This window comes from Chrysemys picta, chromosome 2, assembly GCF_011386835.1.
Source record: "Chrysemys picta bellii isolate R12L10 chromosome 2, ASM1138683v2, whole genome shotgun sequence".
Classification (NCBI taxonomy): domain Eukaryota; kingdom Metazoa; phylum Chordata; order Testudines; family Emydidae; genus Chrysemys; species Chrysemys picta.
Window position 1 is genome coordinate 270,816,149 of NC_088792.1, and position 24,375 is coordinate 270,840,523.

At 44.7% G+C, this 24,375-nt stretch overlaps 1 protein-coding gene across 1 annotated transcript; it reads left to right on the plus strand.

Annotated features, from left to right (window-relative positions):
• The first annotated feature begins 8,507 nt into the window (after positions 1 to 8,507).
• On the plus strand, positions 8,508 to 11,052 carry LOC135981819 (uncharacterized). The gene is made up of 2 exons (XM_065586125.1): positions 8,508 to 9,488; positions 10,483 to 11,052. Exons 1-2 carry the CDS (start codon positions 8,912 to 8,914, stop codon positions 10,956 to 10,958), a joined length of 1,053 nt encoding a protein of 350 aa, XP_065442197.1. The 5' UTR covers positions 8,508 to 8,911; the 3' UTR covers positions 10,959 to 11,052.
• Positions 11,053 to 24,375: the final 13,323 nt, after the last annotated feature.

The following is a 24,375-nucleotide window of genomic DNA, read 5'->3' on the forward strand; positions in this document are numbered from 1 at the left end:
CATATACCAGGGTTAGGTGGAACAAGGGAGTTACTGGAGGCATTATGAAAAGGTGAGTGATGAGCTGTGGGACTTATAGTTAGAAACAAAAGAAGATCAGAAATTGCTTTAAAAGTGATTTTTTTTAAAATGAATTCAGCAGTCTTGTACTAGCTCTTCATGGCTGTTTCTTCCGCACTATAGAACCATTCCATAATGTATGATTGTACACCATGGGTCACATCCTCAGCTGGTGTAAAGCAGCATCACCCAATTGACTTCATTTACACTAGCTGAAGATGTGGCCCTGTATGTACTCTTCTATAACTTGTAGAGAAGGACAAGAGCCACAGAACTGGGCTCCCGATTCAAACTTCCTCATACTCTGGGGGTGTTGGGAGCTGGGGTTCTATTTCTCTAATCATTTGGTAGGACTGGGAAAGTAGCCCTGAGCTGTAGCTGAGTCTAGAGAGAGGGAGAACTACTCAACATTGTACGTAAAGGAGTAGGAGCTGAGTGCTTCCTTCTGCTGAAAGGAACCACAATATACACATGGCTTCACTGAAGCCATTGGAAATGATGCCGAGTTTGAAATGTACCATAATGTTTGGAGGGAATAAAAGCTGAGACGGAAAGAGCAGTTCCGCAGAGATCTGAGTTCTAAGCTCAGCTCTGCCACTGACCCACTGCATGACCTTGGCCAAGTCATGTCAGCTCTCTGCCTCTGTTTCCCATCACACCCTCTGCTCTTCCGGACTTACTACAAATGTGTAAACTGCCTAGCACAATGGGGCCTCAGGCTTGGGCAGGGTTTCTAGGGACAACTCTAATACAAATAATAATGGGAAGAGTACTTGGGTCTGTTCTGCAGTGATTCCTCTACATATCCTATCTCTCCCCTGGCTTTCCTCCCTAGCTTTGAGGAGTGTCTCTGCGTCCCAATCGCCGGTCACGTCATCTGTATTTGGAAAGCATCTAGCTCATTTTCAGGTCTATAGCAATGAAAATAAAGTAATCTTATACATGTGAAAGAGAATATATTGTATGATTTAAAGATTTTTTTTTATCCCAAATGCATGCAAACTTAATTTTTTTTCTTTAAGATTCCCTTCTTAAAATTGGTCAAATATCACTTAATGAATAATATTCAAAAACATATTTGAAAAATGTTTCCATTTGTTGGATAATTTGTTCTGTGATTTTTATTTAATCATCTCTGCTCACTTCTCTTATTAACTGTATAAATTGAATACAATTTTTGCATGAATTTTCTAGCATGTTTGCCAGGGGACTAAGCAGGCTAATGTCTCTGTCCTCAAAACTCTAAACCAGGCTGACCATGACCCTGTCACTGCACAACATTAAATACTTAACACCTTTGACTTTCTGGGCCTACTTATTCCATTGAAATTAACACAACATAACTCCTTAGAAGCTTGAAGCTAGATGTGGTTTCCTTGCTGGTTCTTGTGGACTCTGTCACATGTGTACCTACCTCTATCGTGGTTTTTTATGGCGGGGTTGTTGGCAGTGATTTTTATTTATAGTAGTGAAACATTGGTTTAGAAATAAAACTTTAAAGAAAAAACATGCATGTTGTAAACAAGTATTGGGGAAGAGGTCAAAGTTAGGGCTCACCGACCTTGGTAGGTAACACACCTTTAAAGTGGCACTAACTTCTATCGGCACGGTGTCTGCACAGAATGACGCAGGTCTGCTGAGATTGAGATTAGCATCTACTTGCTTCAACCTGCGAGCAGCAGTAAAAATTGCTTGTTAATCACAGGTGGATTAATGGCCTCGCGGAACTATTGTGAATTTCTCTTGAAAGTTTACAATTGCACAAAAATGGTTCCATTGATTCTTATCATGTTTTTCAGCAGACCCGAACTATTTGAATGTCCTGCGTTTAGCATGTCAGCAAGCAGGTCTCCTGCCTTGGCTAAAAAATGGATAGCCAAGAGTAAATGTATTTCACAGAACAATGACATTAAGCAATTAGTTAGATTTCAGAATTAATCAGGCCAAACCACTGCTTTTATGGAAGGTCTCCCTGAAGCACCCACAACATGTGGAAACTTAGGTTAGTGATTCAGTAGGAAGAACCCTTTCCTCAGAATAAGGACATTGCTAATGCCCTAGAATGGTGTCAGCGTATTTCATGTCTCAAGGCACCATTTTCCAGTTGCTAGATCATAGATGTTAGAGCCAGAAGGACCATTAGATCATCTAGTCTGATCTTCTGTATAACACAGGCCAGAGAATTTCATATAAGTACCACTGTATTTATCCCCATAGCTTGTGTTGGACTAAAACATATCTTCCAGAAAAGGCTCCAGTCTTCATCTGAAGACCTCAAAAGATGGAGACTCTCCCACTTCCCTTGGGTAGTTTGCTCCAAAGGTTAATTGCTCTCACTATTTAAAAAAAAAAGTAATCTGAATTGGTCTGGCTTTAACTTCCAGCCATTGGTTCTTGTTATGCCTTTCTCCACTAGATCAGAGCCTTCTGAGATGTACAATCTCTATACAGTATAATTTAGGCATTTCTAATATGCCTATCACTAGGTGAGATCCCACTTTTCTGCAAGAATATGGCTAGGACATATTAGCTATCAACCTAACTGCATCATGGGTAGTTAAATTCCACTTGCCTAAATTTCCCCCTGAGGCATCAGGTGAAAAGGATTTTCTGCACTTCTAAAATCCAGTTGCATGATGTTGTAGCATCACTTTCATGCTCCAGTCAAAAGACAGGGCTTCTTCAATGTATGAGAGTGATCCCTGTATATGCACAGTTTAAAAAGCACTTGGAAACTTTATGGATGAAAGACACTTTGGGGCACAGAGAAACCTAATCCTTGAATGAAATTTTCATAAGACAATGACAATACGTAATTTAGTTAGACCTCCTGTTCTAGATCGACTCCAGCTGAGGCTTATTTATTATTTATCTGTCAGTATCTATTATTTATTTGGATTGCAGTACCACTTAGGAGCCTTAATCATGGACCAGGACCCCGTTGTGCTAGGCGCTGTACAAACACAGAACAAAATGAAAATCTTAAGATTTTGTTCTCCTGCCCATTGCTGTAGTATCTGAGATACTTTATTAACCAGGAGTAAGATTCCTAGTGTACCTCATGGAACTTTCGGCTCTTCTCCCTTCTCTGGTTACAGGAAGCTCTGTATTACAACAATAATAACCATCAATAAAATAATTGCCCAATGTATTGTCCAGAATCAAAGATGAAGGGGAACTATCAAGAATTGTAGACTCTGAATGAGACCTACGAAGTGGGTTTAGTTTATATAGAGTTGCATACATGGTGTTCTGACTTTCTATTATTCTGGTCCCCTTAGCTCTTGTGAGCTAGACAAGGTATTGATGTGGACAAGAATCCAGAGGAGAACCCTGACCCTGCAAACACTCATCTCCATGAATAAGGATTACTCACATAAACTGTCCTATTGACATCAATGGGTCTGCACACATGAGACAGAGTTTGCAGGACTGAGCCCAAGTTTCTATATATACACATGTTTCTTAAAATCAGTAAAGGGTTTTCTCTTACTACTTACAGCCTCTGAGTTGGAGCCAGTGAGACCCACCTAGTCTGGTTGTTCAGATGAATCAATAGGAAGCTGTGCAGTGCACTGAGTCATAAAGCCTGACATCCTTTCAGAATTTGTATTTTTCTTACCTTACCTATATTTCAGACAGCTTCTCTTGTTCTTAAAATGTCTTCAGACTGAGAACAAGCATGTAAAATGTCTGTGATTCCACTCTTACCCTTTCCTCTCTCATTTTCATTGATTAATTCTTATTCTATCTTCTGCACTGAGGACTTTTCATAGTAAAATAGCATGGCCAGGATTGGCAAAACCCAAGTGCTCAAAAATCATGAGGCTGCCACCAGCCCATCGTGAGGTTGGCTTGAAAAGTATGAGATTTTAAATAATTATAATAAATATTAAGTAAAGTCCATCTATTCCAGTCTGAATACTGGTGACCTCTTAGCAGAATATTTGAAAGTATTTTCTATCCATCTCTAATGTTGAACACACATAGGCTGACCTCCCAGCATGCCATCTATCCATCTCCTCGCTGGTTGTCCCCTCCTAAGATGACCTGCCACCATGCCTTCCATGATAACTGTCTGTAAGTTATTTCCATGTCTACAGCTGATTGAACTAAAATACATATGTCTTCTGCACCTGTTGATTTCTGAAAGCAGAGTTTGTTCTCTCCAATAATATTCCTAAGAGAAGTGTTCATTTTCTTTTCCATCCAGGAGATATGCCTAAATATTAAATAAATATATATTTAAATATAAATATTGGGCTCCCTTTATTTGCCTTCTGGTGTATGAGTATTGAGTTCATGTCTTCAAGCTTTTATTCTGAGCCATGAGGAATACAAAGCAGTGGTACAGTGGTAAAAAAATAAGTGAGTAAACTAATCTAAATTTAGCTCTATATTCCTCAAATGAGAACTGGGTCAGCTTCTCAACTACACTGCTGCTAGAAGGTCAGTTGTTTTAAAATAAACACTGAGAATCTCATGTAATCACCTGACTCCAGAAGCTGGGGCTTTTAAAAAAAAGACCAAATATTGTGAAACACATAATAAAATCACAAGATTTGCAATGCTGTGTTGCCTGTATTGGTTGCTGGTAGGCCATGTTAGGAGTGCTAGTGATAATGTAGGATTCAGGCCTCCATTTTCACCTGAAATCGAATTTTAGGTCTTGTTTGCCCATTTGATTCTTGATACACTTATATTCTTACTAATATGTGTGAACAAAGGACAAAGACACAGTGTATGTTGCTTCCGCCTAGCCAGATGGGTTTGTTAGTATAATTGGAACAGATAAGAACAGTTAATGTTACTGGGCATGGTGGGAGTATAATATACGCACTTGAAGACTGCCTCGACTCCTATCTCAAGGCAAGGTCAAGCAACCAGTCAGGAGGGGCAAGAGGGTTTGGGGGGGAAAGTATAAAACACTAAAAGGTCAAAGAAGTACCTGTCCCTGACCACAACTCACAACCACAACCATAGCACAACCTCACTTCTTACCCCTCCTATGGGATACAAAAGCTGTGTGACGAAGACCCCAGACTCACAACCCTCCAAAATGGAACATGACCATAAATTGTAAGCGGTGGGACTAGGGGCATGTATTACAGGTATATCTATGCCTGCTAAGGAAGGGGGTGGATGGGACACTGGAAAACAAGACTCTGTGTCGTCAGAGTTATGGGTTGCATGCTTGCTGGAAACTAACCCCAATAAACATCACAATGTCTGCACCTTGGACTTCTGGTCTTTTGCTTTCAGTCTGTGTGACAAGAACCAGCGGAGAGGGTGAAGGGAAAGCCCTCCAGCAGGCCACGCTGCTGAGAATCTGGGATTTTATCTGTGAGGCAGTCCTTGTCCATCTAGGAGGGTTGGTAGCCTCTTCACGACTTTGGCCCTGATTTAGCACTATGGTACTATAGTGGTAGGTCCTGATTCAGCAAGGTACTTAAGCACATGCATAATTGTAGCCACATGAGTAGACTTCAATAGGCCCATTTGTGTGAGATGTGTTTGCAAGCTCATGTATTTACAATTAGGCACAAGTTTAAGGACCCTGTTGTGCTGGGGTTTTCATACCTCCCAACATTTGAATTACTGTCCCCTGGTGTTGGGAGGCCCTGGTGGAGGCCCAGGTGCTGCCCTCCGGTGGCGCCTGAAGAGTGAGCCCACAGTGTACTCACCCCGCAGCAATAGATCCTGTCCTGCAGGGCTGGCTGGGCTCCGCTCCCCACCTTGGGTGTTGCGACCTGGCCCCTGGTGCATGGGGTTGCATCATTACTCAGATTGGGCCCATCCACCCCTCCGCCTCCATCTACGGAGGGGAGGATGGGCCAAATATGAGTGACGTTTGTGACCTTGTGTGCTAGGGACCAGGCCACGATGTCTGGAGTGGGGAGTCTAGCCAAGCCAGCCCCTCGGGACATGGGATTTTGGGGGTCAAAGCAGAACAGTCCCAGGTTTCATGGGAGGTCTGGGTTTTACACCGATGTAACTGGAGTAATGCAATGGCTATTCAGGCCTGCAAATTGACTAGTGGTTTTGAGTGTCAAGTTTTGGCGTGCTCAACTTCAAGAGGCTGAATTTCAGAATGTGCTTGGCATGCTCATCCTCTGAAAATCAGGCCCCTTGTTGGTCTCAAATTGAGCACTCTAATATCAAGTCACCTGCAATGTATAGGAATAGGGTAAGATCCCTTTAAATAGTGTACCTCCCTGTCTTCTATTATAGAAGCCATTAGAACCCTGTCAGAGTAGCAGTGCACAATTGGTAGCTAGGTCTTGTATATCTGTACCTTGTTAATAAATATGGTTATTTGGAATCCAGCTGTGCCAGAGTGTTTTCCCCAAATTCTTAATGTTGTGTGGAGCACAAGGACACAACAGGACCCATTTTTATAAATGGGGCATTTTAAATTGCGTTTTATATTTTGGGGCTTGTTATCCCTGACACTGCTTTGTTTCCATTGTTTTTCTCTTTTTTAAGTTTGATTTTAGTTTGGTATCAAAGATTGATAGAAAATATATGGAAAACAAATGTAGAAAATGGCATGGTTAGGAAGATAAACTGGCATATTTTCAATGAATTACCATTCTTCATTATGCTGAACTTAATGGTAACCCTTCATGTGAAATACTGTAGATGAACTGACTCATTTAAAGGAGAAACATACGCCCAATTATCATTCAGATGTGTAGGCATCTCATTAGATTGCAACAATTTTTCTTTTGTCATAATGCAGCAGAAAAATTCTATTTGCAATAGAAAATTAATTATTCTAATTATGGCCTGCTACAGATATTATAATGATTTGTTATTAACATAAATTATCAAGAGGTATTACACAGTGGAAGATTATTTAGTACATAGTCATGGTTTATAGAAACTACAGTATCTTCACTTATCATTTACCATCATATCACTCAAAAGAGCTTTCATTTATTTGCTATATAACAGCAGAGGGAAGAGGACCTATCGTATTCTTTTAATTTCGGATCCATTTATTCCAAATTACTGTCACTCCAAAGAGAAGTTATTTTGCACCTTTTCTCCTGCTCCTGACTGAGCAAGGTGCTAAGACATTCAGTTCCCATGGAAGTCATCATCTTTTGAAGGACTTGATGAAATGCCTATTGAAGTCAATGGGAATATTTCCACTGACTTGGCCCTAAACTGTAATAAAAAGAATAATGAACAACCAAACAGGAAGACACCATTTGACAGGCAAGCTGGCATAGTTTGAGTAATAGGAAATGAATTTTGGTATGGACCCAAGCCAGCAAAGCATTTAATTACATACTTAAATTCAGGTTATGGATATAAACTGGCCATCAACAAGTTTGGCTTGAAATTAGACTAAGATTTCTAACCATCAGAGAAGTGAAGTTCTGTAACAGCCCTCCAAGGGGAGCAGTGGGGGCAGAAAACCTAACTGGTTTCAAGACTTAGCCCACAGAACTGGGCCTGGATTCAGCATGCTTACATCTTTTTCTCTGCTGGGCATTTGCAGCCAGATTAGAGTCCCTTTACACCACCTACAGTAGAGCAGAAAATCTGACACATGTCGTGTATACAGGGTTTAATATCTGCCTATAAACTAGGTTCATGACATGACGATCCTTTCCAGCTGCACGTATGGATGCTTTAATGCCTGAATTAGACCTCGCACACATTATGTATATAGGAAGCTAACGTTTCTAAAGGACTGAGTAACTTTAAAAATCTAACTTTCCCATAATTAGGCAGACACCAAAAATCACAGAGGATGACAGAATCCATCTAACGTGGAGTTTCTAGGCCACGCTCTTTGCTTGAGCTGATGTTCCACAAAACTTCAGAACAATTCAGCACAAGTGAAAGCTCTGATATTTTCTGACTCCTGTCTCAGATATGCACAAAGCTCACAGAAAGTAACTTCCCCTGTGACAAGGAGCTAGATTGCTTCTCCTCGGGTCAATTTAGTGTGTGTGTGTGTGTGTGTGTGTGTGTGTGTGTGTGTGTGTGTGTGTGTGTGTGTGTGTGTGTGTGTGTGTAAAGAAGGCTTATAATGAAAAGCCAGTTCCTCTGACTGGTTTATTGTGATTTTGTTTTCAATTATTTACACCGGTGCGCCAGTAATTCCTAGTGAATAATTTGAGTTTAACACCTCTTTTTCTGCTTTCTGACCATGGGCAGATCATAAATCATAAAGCCTTCTGGCCATGGGCAGATCATAAATTTAATTGTTATACAAATACAATTACCAAATTTTATGGGGAAGTTCACTCCCACCCCCTTTTTATGGATTGATCATGAACAATCCACTGCATGGATTTCTTACTCACCTATTTGAAAATGCAGTTGTGTTGGTTAGTTTGTGACTGGTCATGTAAGTCACATGGTGTTGCTTCTGTTTCCTCATTGGGTGAATGTAACCCTGATCATCAGCTGAAGGACCCGGGCTTTGACTCTCTCAGGCCTGGTCTACACTAGGCGTTTATGTCGAAGTTAGCGCCGTTAAATCGAATTAACCCTGCACCCGTCCACACTGCGATGCTATTTAGTTCGACATAGAGGTCTCTTTAATTCGACTTCTGTACTCCTCCCCGACGAGGGGAGTAGCGCTAAATTCGACATGGCCATGTCGAATTAGGCTAGGTGTGGATGGAAATCGACGCTAATAGCTCCGGGAGCTATCCCACAGTGCACCACTCTGTTGACGCTCTGGACAGCAGTGCGAGCTCGGATGCTCTGACCAGCCACACAGGAAAAGCCCCGGGAAAATTTGAATTTGAATTCCTTTTCCTGTCTGGCCAGTTTGAATCTCATTTCCTGTCTGGACATCGTGGCGAGCACAGCAGCACTGGCAACGATGCAGAGCTCTCCAGCAGTGATGGCCATGCAGTCTGTGAATAGAAAGAGAGCCCCAGCATGGACTGATCGTGAAGTCTTGGATCTCATCGCTGTGTGGGGCGATGAGTCCGTGCTTTCCGAGCTGCGATCCAAAAGAAGGAATGCAAAGATCTACGAGAAGATCTCTAAAGACATGGCAGAGAGAGGATACAGCCGGGATGCAACGCAGTGCCGCGTGAAAATCAAGGAGCTGAGACAAGGCTACCAGAAGACCAAAGAGGCAAACGGACGCTCCGGATCCCATCCCCAGACATCCCGTTTCTACGAGGCACTGCATTCCATCCTCGGTGCTGCCGCCACCACTACCCCACCAGTGACCGTGGACTCTGAGGATGGGATACTGTCCACGGCCGGTTCCTCAGACATGTTAGGGGACGGGGAAGATGAGGAAGGAGATGAGGAGGGCGAGGCAGTTGGCAGCTCTCACAACGCTGATTTCCCCGACAGCCAGGATCTCTTCATCACCCTTACAGAGATCCCCTACGAAGCGTCCCCAGCCATTACCCCGGACACAGAATCTGGTGAAGGATCAGCCAGTAAGTGTTGTAAACATCTAAACATTTATTTTTAACAAAACAGGAATATTAACAATTAAAAGAATGGGTTGTTCATGATTAGTGTGCCCTAGGCGCTTAACGGTTTAGTAAGGGGCAGTGCAAGTTTTGAAAAGAAATCTAGCAATGTCCGGTTTTCAGTGATTGTCCTGCACAAGCCGCTCTACTGTGTATTCCCTGCTACTGCAGCTACAGTAAAATGCGGTCTATATGTGCGGGGATAGAGCAGTAATCCTCCTGGGACATCTCGATGAAGCTCTCCTGGAGGTAACTTGAAAGCCGTTGCATGAGGTTCTTGGGGAGAGCGGCCTTATTGGGTCCTCCGAAGTACGACACGTTGCCGCGCCACGAGATTATCAGGTACTCGGGGATCATTGCTCTGCACAGCAGGGCGGCATACGGCCCTGGTCTTTGGAGGCTTTCCCGGAGCATTCTCTCTTTGTCGCTCTCGGAGATCCTCATCAGGGTGATGTCGGCCATGGTGACCTGCTTTTAATTAGGTAGGGGAATGTTAGTGTTGGGACTGCTTTCCCGTTCCTTTACAGAACTGTCACCGCTGGTTTGCAGCCACGCGGTGGAGGCGGGAGAGGGGCAGCCGAAAGGGATCGTTCCCGGGGACAGCCGCGAGGGGGTGGGACAGGGGCAGAGTTCCCGCTTGCCGGATTGCTGGCAGCAGGGACTGACATTGATTTAAATGTGAAATGAGGCCAGTGGTAATATAAAAGTTTTAAACTGCCACAAGTGTACGGCTTACCATGTCTGCCTGCAACAGAAATTCCGTTGTGCTGCCTCGCTTCTCAAATGTGCTGTTCAAGACCCCAGGCACAGAATGCGAAGGCCGAGAATTCGACCTTGTGCTGAGTGCGCATGTGAAAGGTGCTGTGCATGGTCTTGTTCACAGAGAAAGACTATGTTCTTTGTTCACAACTACATTTATCTTTCAGAGGAATTCACTCCCTTTTTCCCATTTCCACAGCCCCGTCTGCGACTGTCTCACAACCTAGCCTGGAATCACACTCCCAGAGGCTAGCGCGGATTAGGCGTAGGAAGAAGAGGACACGGGAGGACATGTTCTCTGAGCTTATGGCCTCTTCCCAAGCCCAGGCAGCACAGCAGACCCAGTGGCGGGAGAACTTGACCCGAATGCACCAAGCCAACATGGATCGGGAGGAGAGGTGGCGGCAGGAAGACCAGCAGGCGACTCTAACGCTGCTTGGACTACTGAGGGAGCAAACGGACACACTCCGGCGCCTTGTGGATGTTCTGCAGGAACGGAGGCAGGAGGACAGAGCCCCGCTGCAGTCCATCTCTAACCGCCCTCCCCCGCCACCAAGTCCCATACCCACCTCACCCAAAGTGCAAAGAAGGAGAGGCGGCAGAGTCCCTGCTAACTCTCACTCCACCCCTGCAGAGAGCTCTAGTAGCAGAAGGCTCTCATTTCCCAAAATTTGAAAAGTTCTTTCCTTCCCGCCTGACACAAGCCCACGTCCAAGTTTCACCTCCCAATGCCATGTGTAGTTGATAATAAAAAATTCGTTTCTGTTAACTACTGTTTCAATCATGTTCTTTTGGAGGAGGAGGGGAAAGGGGGTTGGAAATTGGACAGGACAGTCTCCTTTGGCAGGGTACATAGTCGGGGGCAGGCACAGCAGCAGGGCACATACACAGTGCAGTGATGCAGTGACTAGTTGCCCCGGTTAGTCTGGGAGGTTGTTTTGATGTAATGTTGGGGGGGGTGGGTTGCTCTGTGACTTTGTGGCGGGGGAGGGCAGTTACAGATCTTAAGCGCCGGTCCTTAGACAGGATCACAGAGCCACACAGCATGGGATCTGTAACCGTCCTCCCCCTGCCACAAAGTCAAATAGACCTCCCATACACACAGTCCCGATCAGGAGGGGTGACAGGCTCCGTTGAAACAAGCATCCCACCGCAGCGGAGCCTGTCAATCCTTGAGTTTAGAAGCTGCATTCGCATCACAACACTAGACCCGCCCCGCACCACAGTCTGCGTCCCAGTTTTAAAAAATTCCCGCTAAAACAGTATTAAAGAAAACGGTGTGCTTTAACAAAGTAGAACTATTTTTATTTCGACACGTGTGTTGGAGGGGGGGTGAAGGGGGTATGTAACTGGATAGGATAGTCAACATTACCTGGGTAAAGAAACGGGGGCAGGTTTAGCTTCTCAGTACACAAACTATAAAATCACAGGTTACCCTGCTCACTCAGGAACTTTGCTTTCAAAGCCTCCCGGATGCACAGCGCTTCCCGCTGGTCTCTTCTAATCGCCCGGCTGTCTGGCTGTGAGTAATCACCAGCCAGGCTATTTTCCTCAACCTCCCACCCCGCCATAAAGGTCTCCCCCTTGCTCTCACAGAGATTGTGGAGCACACAGCAAGCTGCTATAACAATGGGGATATTGGTTTCGCTGAGATCACAGCGAGTCAGTAAGCTTCTCCATCTCCCCTTGAGACGGCCAAAAGCACACTCCACCACCATTCTGCACTTGCTCAGCCGGTAGTTGAAGAGTTCTTTTTCAGTGTCCAGGGCGCCAGTATAGGGCTTCATGAGCCAGGGCATTAGCGGGTAGGCTGGGTCCCCGAGGATGACTATAGGCATCTCCACATCCCCAACAGTTATTTTGTGGTCCGGGAAGTAAATACCTTGTTGCAGCCGTCTAAACAGACCAGAGTTCCTGAAAACACGAGCGTCATGAACCTTGCCCGGCCATCCCACGTAGATGTTGGTAAAACGTCCCCTGTGGTCCACCAGTGCTTGCAGCACCATGGAAAAGTATCCCTTTCGGTTAATGTACTGGGTGGCCTGGTGGTCCGGTGCCAGGATAGGGATGTGAGTTCCATCTATGGCCCCACCGCAGTTTGGGAATCCCATCGCTGCGAAGCCATCTATGATCGCCTCCACGCTTCCCAGGGTCACTACCTTTGGCAGCAGTACATCAACGATTGCCTTCGCTACTTGCATCACAACAACCCCCACGGTAGATTTGCCCACCCCAAACTGGTTCGCGACTGACCGGTAGCTGTCTGGCGTTGCAAGCTTCCACAGGGCTATGGCCACTCGCTTCTGTACACTCAGTGCAGCTCGCAACCGGGTGTCACTGCGCTTCAGGGCAGGGGACAGCAACTCACAAAGTTCCAGGAAAGTTCCCTTCCGCATGCGAAAGTTTCGCAGCCACTGGGATTCATCCCAGACCTGCAGTACTATGCGGTCCCACCACTCAGTGCTTGTTTCCCGTGCCCAGAATCGCCGTTCCACGGCATCAACATGACCCATTGCCACTGTGATGTCCTCGGCGCTGGGTCGCCTGCTTTCTGACAGGTCTGTGCTACTCTCAGACTTCAGGACATCACCGCGGTGCCGTAGCCTCCTTGCCTGACTTTTCTGCATCTGCCTCAGGGAAACCTTTATGATAAGCTGCGAGACGTTGAGAGCGGCCACAACTGCAGCGATGGTCGCAGCGGGCTCCATGCTCGGAGTACAGTGGCGTCCGCGCTGTCAATGACTGGAAAAGCGCGCGAACTGTTTTCCCGCCGGCGCTTTCAGGGAGGGAGGGCGGGAGTGATGGACGGATGACGACAGTTTCCCAAAAGCACCCTCGACTCATTTTGTTACCCAGAAGGCATTGCCGGCTACACCCAGAATTCCAATGGGCAGAGGGGACTGCGGGAACTGTGGGATAGCTGACCACAGTGCACCGCTTCGAATGTCGACGCTATCACCGTTAGTGTGGACGCACAAAGTCGAATTACTGTCCTTAGTGTGGACACACACGTTCGACTTTGCAATATCGATTACAAAAATTCGATGCAAGTAAAATCGAACTACTCTCGTAGTGTAGACAAGGCCTCAGAAGTGACAGATAAGGAAGACTTCTGAGGCACACGGGAATCATTCATAGAAGAAAAACAGGCAACAATTAAGAGGGTGCAGAGTTGAAATGCAATTTTGTCTCATCCTATTCACATACATTAACTTGAGTTTGCCACAGCACTACTGAGGGCTGCTGGGTTACACTTAATAATTCCCGCAACTATTGCTTTCAGGATTCCAGTTTGGCAGAACCTATGCTACTACTGTCCATTACGTTGGGACCAATGATGCTTTAACATCCATGCAGTGGTTCCTGCATGGACCTTCTACCTCCCCTTTTGAAACTGAGTCAGTTGCGCCATTGGTACTTCTGGGGTTAAAATGAAAGGGAGGAAAACCAGGCATTGAATTGAGCTGATGTTGTTGGGGGAAATGCCTTATCCATCTCAGACACATTTTCTGGAATGTTTATTCAAGCTCAATGAGATCCTCCATACCTCCATGCTTGACAGGCTTATGAAACCACTTGGGTACAGTTCTCTCTACAGCTTGACTGCCTCACTAGCGCCTCAATAATCCCCCCTCCCTCAAAGTGTGACGCATGAAAATATTAATTACACATTTCCAATGTAAACAACCTATTTTATTTTCTTAAAACGTATCTGTCACCAAATGCTAAAGCATCACTCAATTCGGGTTGCCTTTCAAATATTACTTTTTCTTATGGTGTGGAAAATGATTAGTAACTTGGCAATGCTAAGGATTACTCACAAGAACTGAGGGCTTCTCCCCCAACATAAATATTTTTGTCCTTGTGACAAATCTCCTTATGGGGATATCCTCACTAGTTTGTTCAATCAGAACAGAATAGACATACAATATATCTTGCATTATAGATGCTAAAAAAAAGTGGGTGTGACGTTTCATCCAGTTATTTCGGTGGGTGTGAAGTAAAATTCACTGGTGGCATTCAAGGTGTCTCGCTGAGATAAGGTGATACTATTTGCTTATATTTAAAAGATGGTTTTTCTGTTTTGAGTTTTAAATATGGATGTGAATACATTCATCAGGCCAGCTGGTTCCTATAGAGTAGCACAGCTGGAAATATATGCTGATGACTTGGTTAATTTATTTAACATTTTACAGAGCACAATATGGGAATGGAATGCTAATTTCTGGCGAGCCAGACTTAGCTTTCAAGGGAAGGCAGGAAAAATCATATGGAACAAATGGTGTCCTTAGCCAGCATTGTTTACATAGTGAGCAGCTCTCATGGGAAGAAAGAGTATTTTGGGATTTCAGCCTGAAACGAAGGGGCTTCTTATTCCTCAGGTTTCTTTGAGAGCAAGATGACAGAGCCAGCTAAACACTCAAAGTTTATTCTTCCTGGCTAAACTTGTTACAGAGTGTATCCTCTCATCATCCCTTCCAGACACAGATTAGTTGACTCAACTCACCTGCTAATGCTTTCATGTTCCAAATAGATATTTCCATAAACCAGCTCACAACATCCTAGCTGCCCCCAATGGCTCTCTGTCTGTCCCCAAGGAGGCATTTTTATCTCACTGCATCATCCACACTCACCTGTCTCAGTATTTGTGAAAAGCAAAGGTCATGTCCCTCTTAATACTAATGGACTAACTTCTGCTTCACATCCTCCTCAGGTGCCGACAGTAAGCACTTCACCGGTCAAATGTTTATATTGACATACAGTGATGTGACAGTGCTATGGTCAGACAGTAAGTATGAGCAAGCAATAATTGAAAGTTGAGTTGCGGACGCTCTCGGGAAGATGTATCCTCCAAGATCCTGCTAATGTAAGTTGGCAGCTGGTGAAAGATGTAACCCAGATCCCATTCAATGCTACAAGAAAATATACCTATATTGTGTCTCACACTAGCTCTTAGAAATTTCTAAAAACTTGCCGCTAAGCATAAAAGGACCTGATCCGAAGCCCATTGAAGTAACCTGTAAAATTCCCATTGACTCAAGTGACTTTGAGTCAGACCCGAAGAGACTCCAAGATATAGATGAAAACAATGGTGCATCATCACTTAAATAGTCACACCTCATTGAGTAGTTCAATGGCTGGTGCCATTGTCAGATACCGCATAGGGAAAAAACCCTGCATAAGGAAAAATATAATTCACAAGACAATCTTTTTCCAATACTTTGGAGGCATATGACTTGCTTGCACATTGCAGGCCCCTTACTTCCTTAGAGCTTTTGTGATGTGACCTAGAGAGGGGATTCTTCCATTGGTGAGATTTGCCTATGTTGCAGAAGTGAATGTGAACTCCATCTGGTAGATGTACCGAAGGCAAAGCCATTCTGTATACTGGCTGGCCCTTTTGGGGCTGGAAGAAAAGCATTACTGAGTTATTATCCTCTCTCTGAGCCCAACTCCCTCTATGCCTTGGGCACTCTATTTTGCCTCTCCTTTATGATTTTTTTCTTCAAATCTCCCACTGTTGGGAGCCCTAGTGATGAGCTCGTGTTCTTACCATAGTGTTATCTAACCGTGCTCAGACCAGGTCTGATTGGTTTGGTAGTTAAAAGGAGAGGCCGCCTAGTGGCACTACAGTTGCTAGCCCTGCTGGAGCTGCAGCAGTGGGAGATCTTAAAAAAAATGCTAGTGGAAACAAGGCCATTGTGATTCAGTTTTCCCATCTGTAAAATGGGGATGATAATAATTAGCTAACTCACTGAGTGTTGTGAGGATTCATTAGATGATATCTGTGAAGTGCACTCTCTAGGTATGTCTGTGCTGCAATTGGCAGGTGAGATCGCAGCACATGCAGACATACCTGAGCTAGCTTTGGTCGAGTTAGCTCACTAAAAATAGTAGTGAAGCCAGGGTGGCATAGCCTACCTGCCCAAGTATGCACTTAGCATCCTAGATGGGCTTGAACTGGGGCAGCTGGGCCATGCTGACATCTGTGCTGCTGTGATTTCACGGCTATTTTTAGCAAGCTAACTGGATCAAAAGTAGCATGGGTATGCTGATAAGTGCTGTATCAAACCTCTGTTGCAGTGTAGCCGTAGCATATGCATAGAGTCAGTCTCAGTCCCTTTCAACTACACTCCACTTGTAATTAGGCTCAGGGTTCAGCTTCAGCCCCAGGTGATGGGGCTCGGGATTTGGTCCTGGCCCCTGGGCCCCAGCAAGTCTAAGACAGCCCTGGCAACCCCATTAAAATGGTGTTGCGACCCACTTAGGGGTCCTGACCCACAGTTTGAGAACTGCTGGTTCTCTGTCACTGGTGCTTGAGAAATACCAATGCTTATATAGCGCCTTCAATCCATGGTTCTCAATATTCTGCCATTCAAACCAGTAGCAGCTTGTGGCATTCTATAGCTTGGGGGAGCATCCTGTAACCCCAATATTCCTCATTTATGTATAATTGTGATATTGCTTATAAAGCAGGCCATGTGAGGTATCAGGGGAAAGGTTATGATCTGCTGAAAGTCACTGTTCTATCTAAATATGTATTGTAGGGAGCTGGGGTGGCTTCCCTCCAAACCAGAGGGTAAGGAACCACTCTCTCAGCCGGAGTGGGAGGAGCCAGGCCAAACTTACTCTACCCCCCGGAAGGGGAGGGGTGGAACAGGAAATACAAAAGACGGGTCCCTTAGACCAGTGAGAGGAGGACCAGGGAGGGAGACAGACAGGCTGTTGGCTGCTTCCTGTGGACCCTCCTGCCGAGCCAGGGACACCCTGGACCAGGGGAAACCTGACCCAGAGGAAGGACTCGGGCTACCAGGACTGCCGGCAGCAGAGTACCCCGAGGAACTGGAGGAGCTGGGCAGTGACCCGAGCCCAAGTGAGCCCGCACTGAGGGTGAGCTATCGGGGCTACTGGCAGCTGAATACCCCGACGAGTTGGAGGAACAAAAGGGACCCACTCGAGAGACCGGGTAGGAAGTAGCCTGGGGTGGACTGGACAATGCGGTGAGTTAGTGTTTGATCAGCGTGTTGTGGACGGATCCCCGCTGACCCAGTGGCGGGACCCTCTCCCCCCCGCCACTGTCAGGGCCCTGGGCTGGAACGCAGTGGAGTTCTGGGGGCCTGTATTCCCCTACCCCTGCTACCCTGCCTCGGGGTGGCAGAACCCAGATAAAGTGGTAAGGACTCTTGCCGGTGCTCCCTGGCCTGAGGGGCGTGCCACAGACTCTTGCCGGCGCTCCCCTGCTGGAGGAGCATGCCACGGACTCTTGCCGGTGCTCCCCTGCCTGAGGGGTGCATCACGGATTCTTGCCGGTGCTCCCCTGCCTGAGGGGTGCATCACGGATTCTTGCCAGTGCTCCCCTGCCTGAGGGGTGCATCACGGACTCTTGCCGGCACTTCCCTGCCTGAAGGGTGCACCACGGACTCCTGCCGGTGCTCCCCTGCCTGAGGGGCATGCCATGGACTCTTGCCGGCACTCCCCTGCCTGAGGGGTGCGCCACGGACTCTTGCTGGCACTTCCCTGCCTGAAGGGTGCACCACGGACTCCTGCCGGCACTCCCCTGCCTGAGGGGAGTGCCACGGACTCTTGCCGGCACTCCCCTGCCTGAGGAGCACACCACGGACTCTTGCCGGCACTCCCTTGCCATATTTAGAAAGTTATCTTTGCAACCAAAAAGGTGAGAGTGTCAGGCTCAAATTTTCAAAGGTAACCTTTGATTTTGGGCATCAAGTTTTGAAAATATGGGCCTAAGTTTCAAAAGTTTGGCCCCACAAATTTGAGACCACTTTGAAAACTTGGGTAGGGAGAAGTAGCAGGTCACTAACTCAAGATGACCTGGGCCAACCTGACCCATGCTCTAGATTATGAGTTGGATCTTGCCCTTAAACTGTGGGAGCATTGTGCAGTTGAGGAGTAGCTGTGCAATAGAAAGAATTCCTGCAGGAATTCTGGTTGCCTCCATTTCCCTGGCTCTTCACAGACCATACACTTCTCTGGAACTTCTCGTCCTTAGTAAACCAGTCAATACTGCTACTAATGCAGACGCAACTGCAACCTGGAGTTTTAGAAATAAAAAAGGCACGTATGTAAACTTGATGCAACTAATTTTTGTCTGTAAAAGTCTGGGCCAAGAATAATGCTGATGGGGAGGTGGGTTTTCTTTAAGATAACTGAGGAAAACATTCACGGATGATGTTCTTATCTGTCTCATCCATAGAAAGGTGCTTTCAGTTGGTTTCTAAAGACATTTCAGACTATATCTTAGTACAAGAAATTTTAGTTCTTTTTCTCTATATATCCAGGCAATTGTTCCTACAACAGTGACTACTACTCCACATGACAGCCCCTGTGTGTCTTTCTCCACTATTAAAGAAACAAGGTGGGGGAGGTAATATCTTTAATTGGACCAATTTCTGTTGGTGAAAAAGACAAGCCTTGAAGCTACACAGAGCTCTTCTTCAGGTCTGGGAAAGGTACTAACAGTGTCACAGCTAAGATCAAACAGATTGTTTAGCATAAGTAGTTAGCACACATTCTAAAGGACCATTCAAAGTGAAGCGGTCTTTAGAACGGTTTCAGAGTAGCAGCCGTGTTAGTCTGTATCCGCAAAATGAACAGGAGTACTTGTGGCACCTTAGAGACTAACAAATTTATTTGAGCATAAGCTTTTGTGGGCTACAGCCCATTTCATCGGATGCATAGAATGGAACACACAGAAAGAAGATATTTATACATACAGAGAACATGAAAAGGTGGAAGTAGCCAGACCAACTGTAAGAGGCCAATCAATTGAGATTAGCTATCATCAGCAGGAGAAAAAAAACTTATGAAGTGATAATCAAGATGACCCATAGGTGTGAGGATACTTAACATGGGGAAATAGATTCAATTAGTGTAATGACCCAACCATTCCCAGTCTGTTTAAACCTAAGTTAATTGCATCTAATTTGCATATTAATTCAAGTTCAGCAGTCTCTCTTTGGCGTCTGTTTTTGAAGTTTTTTTTGTTGCAAAATTGCCACCTTCAAGTCTGTCACTGAGTGGTTAGAGAGGCTGAAGTGTTCTCCCACTGGTTTTTGAATGTTATGATTCCTGATGTCAGATTTGTGTCCTTTTATTCTTTTGCGTAGAAATTGTCTGGTTTGGCCAATGTACATGGCAGAGGGGCATTGCTGGCACATGATGGCATATATTACGTTGGTAGATGTGCAGGTGAACGAGCCCCTGATGGCGTGGCTGATGTGATTAGGTCCTATGATGGTGTCACTTGAATAGATATGTGGCCAGAGTTGGCATCGGGCTTTGTTGCAAGGATAGGTTCCTGGGTTAGTGTTTATGTTGTATGGTGTGCGGTTGTTGGTGAGTATTTGCTTCTGGTTGGGAGGCTGTCTATAAGCGAGGACTGGCCTGTCTCCCAAGATCTGGGAGAGTGAGGGATCATCTTTCAGGATAGGTTGTAGATCTTTGATGATGCACTGGAGAGGTTTTAGTTGGGGGCTGAAGGTGACGGCTAGTGGCATTCCGTTATTTTCTTTGTTGGGCCTGTCCTGTAGTAGGTATGACTTCTGGGTACTCTTCTGGCTCTGTCAATCTGTTTTTTCACTTCAGCAGGTGGATATTGTAGTTTTAAGAATGCTTGATAGAGATCTTGTAGGTGTTTATCTCTGTCTGAGGGATTGGAGCAAATACGGTTGTACCTTAGAGCTTGGGCTGTAGACAATGGATCATGTGGTATGTCCTGGATGGAAGCTGGAGGCATGTAGGTAAGTATAGTGGTCAGTAGGTTTCCAGTATAGGGTGGTGTTTATGTGACCATCGTTTATTAGCACAGTAGTGTCTAGGAAATGGACCGCTTGTGTGGATTGGTCTAGGCTGAGGTTGATGATGGGATGGAAATTGTTAAAATCATGGTGGAATTCCTCGAGGGCTTCTTTTCCATGGGTCCAGATGATGAAGATGTCATCAATGGAGAACACATAGAGTAGGGGCTTTAGGGGACGAGAGCTAAGGAAGCGTTGTTCTAAGTCAGCCATAAAAATGTTGGCATACTGTGGGGCCATGCGGGTACCCATAGCAGTGCCCATGACTTGAAGGTATATATTGTTCCCAAATGTGAAATAGTTGTGGGTGAGGACAAAGGGAAAGGTCATGAGAGAGTGACAGATCTAAAGAAGAGCTCTGTGCAGCTCAAAAACTTGTCTCTCTCACCAACAGAGGTTGGTCCAATAAAAGATTGGACCGCACCCACCTTGTTTCTCTAACATCCGACACAGTTACAACACTTTCTCCACTCTTATCATTGACTTCTCAAGTGAGACACCGTTCATGTTTGTTTGACTGAAATATCTATGTCTTGTGCCTTATGAGTGTATTACATCAATAAAAGTCCATTGTGCAAGGCAAATAAGTGATTCTTCCACTATAGCTCTTCATCACCAGCCAATGCATCCTTTCTTGCCGCTTTTGTGACAGTTCTGTAAACAGCACAGCATGCGTCCACAACTTCCTCTTTTGTATGGCAGATTAATCAGTCAATAAATTATTAGATGAAATGGATTTCTGAACTCATATCGAGAGCAGTCTTCTGAGTTTGCTTCATCGTTACATAGCACACTAAGTTAGCATTAGCTCAGATCATTCACATTACATAAATACAATGAATAAATGCTGCTCTTGTTTGCAATAACTCACTATTTTAATATTACAGAGATTTTCAAATGTGACTGGTGATTTCGGTTGCCCAAATTGAGACAGCTTAGAGGGGCCTGTTTTTCAGAAAGTACTGAGCATCCAGCCTGCTGAGAACCAGGAGGTGTGCTCTGGGATTTTAGTTCTCTCACAGGCAGAAGCAGGATTCCCTTGCTATTTACAATCCCAGAATTATTTTAAATATTCCCCTTCCATTGTTGGTTGTAGTTCAGGCTTGTAGTAAAAGTTTTATAGAGTCATATAAATTGGTTTGAAGAGGCTATATTGTAAATTAGATATATAAAATGTGGGTCTGTAAATCTTTTTCTCCTGGTTGTTATTTTGTTTACTAAAGTGACTACTTTGCTTTCAGTTCACTTAACAGCATAGTCTCATAAATCCTGTGCTTATACATTTTTGACCTTACCTCAGGGTAAAGCACCACATTTTTGATCCGTGGTACCCTGGCCCTTGGATCCATGTTTTGGTTTGTTTGTTTTTTATCCCAAGGAACCTGAAATCTGTCCATTGCAAGAGCAGGGATAAGGCAACATAGGACATGATACTTGATTATTTATTCATCTCATAACTGACCTGACCCAAAGCTTATTGAAGTCAATGGAAAGACTACAGGGGAATTCAGTGGGTATTGGATCAGGCACTTATGAGTGTTCAAGCCCTTTTTCCTAGAGAAAACTTTCTTATGCTAATGCTAAACTGCAGTGGGAAAAACACAAAGATTTTGAGATAGAAAGATTTTGTTTTCAACTACAAAGCCATCAGTAATGTCCTAATCGGCCAATTCCCTTTTATGTATGAAACTTTTCACTCAGCTCACTGAAAACAACTGTCTCTCACAGCTAGGTCTCCCTTTAGACAAATGCTTGGAAACAACCAGCTCTGCTCTATATGACTGGAAGGAATCCTACAAAAACACCCAACACTGCAGCCCGGAGGAGTGAGTGAGATAGTGACACATTGAACACAAGGCTGTAGAGGGAGGCTGCCAAAAGAATGGATGCACTATGGAATGCCATGGTAGCTTCTAAAATCATGTTTTAGGAATGCACAAACAAGCTTCCTCTTTCAGTGGCCAGCCTTTCTATAAGTACATTTTAGGTAGGTGGGGGAGGTTGAGTCATTGGAGTGGCTTCAAAATGGAAATACAAGATGGAAGGGCCATTTTAACCATGAAGCCTTCCTTCTCCAGGGTCAAGAGTACTTGTGTGGCTAATGATTTATGCATAAAGCGCTAAATTCTATCACCCTTACTCATGCAGAATAGTGTTGTACTCCATGAGCAGTCCCATCAATAGAATTTCATTTGGGACTACTCACAGAATAAGGCATTATGTTCTGAGTGAATTTCACCCCCAAGGCAAAGGCCTATGCACCACTCAAGCTCCAGGCCTTTTGCTGGCCCTGTACATTAGAGCAAACTATGCCTTATTTGACTAAGAGTAGCAGCATCTGTCCTAAAGAATATCATGTGAATAAGTGTAACCCACTGAGTATGTTATAGGTTCCCCTCTGCATCTGATCTGCAGAGACAGAAGATTGTTTCGGGCCAAAGACTGTCTTGGTTTTTTAGCTCAAGCTATAGCAGCTCATCCCTTTTGCCCTAGATATACCCACCGTGTCAGCCAAGATGGCAGCTGTCCCATAGGAGGGGGCTCTTCTCAACTTCTGTGGGCTTCAGATGCTCGGGTTATGCTTCCTTTGGACAGAGGAAGTACGCAAACATAGTAGCATCTGCTACTTGATCTACTGGCTGCTGCCTTTGACCAAAAGCAGGGTATGTTTATCCAGCTCTGTGCGGGAAGAGTCAAATATCACTAGGAGATTTACATTTTTCATGATGGCAAAGCATTCAAAGCATCAAGTTCTGAACAAAGCCTCACACATCTGCTTCCTTTGTAAACAATAATACAGGGCTCCAAAAAGAAGCTTTTGTTTCCCCAGATTAAGAAAGATTTTCAAGGTGACCGGGAGAAAGTCACATGAGAGAGACACTGATGACTTTTACTGCATTCAGAGGTGTATATTGAGGCTCCTCTTTCAAACAGGATGTTGTTTTTTCTCACAAGAGGGTCACTATTATTTAAATGACACAACAACAGGGTGAGTTCAAGATCTATAAAAGCTGGATTTTTGTGTTCTCTTACAGTGACTAGAAACATTTGCCTTTGTTCGTCTAGGGTGAAATTCACCTCTTTGGAGAAGGCTAGAACAAAGCCTATTCATCACTTAGATCCCACTTGAACCCTGAGCAGGATAGAAGTGGTGCGTAAGCCTGGTGCTTGCTTTCTGCATAGGGGTGACTTGTACCCCTACTGCTTTTGCTTTCAGAAAGGACAAGGTTGCTACTGTACAAGGAAGGATCCGGAGAGTTCAGATTTAGTGGTGGTTTGGGACACGCCACTGTTTTTGATTTCTCTTGGTGGAGAAAAGAGTATCTTAAATGATTTTAAAGAAGAAAAGGGGTGCTTGTTTTACTTTGGTTGTTTATGTAAATTCTGACAGCACTGAATCAGTTGAATGGATTTACTCAGACTTTCCACTAAATTCACCCTTTGGCTGAAACCAACAACGGAATATTTCAGCCCCAAGGGAAAGTGGCTTGAGAAGGTTATAAGCCGTTCTAAAACACAGGTTTACAATGAAAAGTCCAGATCCTGAAATCTGATCTGTGTCTATGTGCAATCCTATTGACTTCAAATGAACTCCATGCAGATGCAAGGATTCTCCCCCAATGATCTGACTGTGGCCCAAGTCTGCGTTACTTTAGTGTAGTATTTGCTACCTCTGAACACTATAATATATCATTTTTGTAGTATCTTAAAGGTAAGATACAATTACTAGTGTTTGAAATAAGTTAAACCAGGTGACCATCGAAATGCAAGTTGGTACCAATGGCAGCAAATGGGTTAATTAATAATCAGTGGGTGCCTCATGAAAAATTGTCTGTAGAAGATTTTCATGAGAAAGGGAGCTTTGTTTTTTAAGAGTGTAAAGCCCCAGTTGCTGCTTATTCCTTGTCTGAAATCATAATTAGTGATAGATCAACAGCAAAAGATTTGGAGGTTCTATCTGGATAAGTCCCTTTTCCATCCAAAGCTTAGATATTTACCAGGAGACAGACAAAATATGTAATAATTTAAGCTCTCCCTTTTTCTTCCCTCCATTACATTTCTTCCTTCTCCCTCCCAACCCACTCAAGCATTTTTCTGATTCACTCATCTATCCACCAATCCACCATGTTCTCACTTTTTGACCCACTAAACCCCCGCCTACATGTGAGACTTTAAGTATAGTCTAGATGGCCTCAAGCAGCAGGAGCTAGTGAACTTTTAAGTAACAAAGATCCACTAATGTTCATGGTACAGAACAAAAGGAGAATACCATG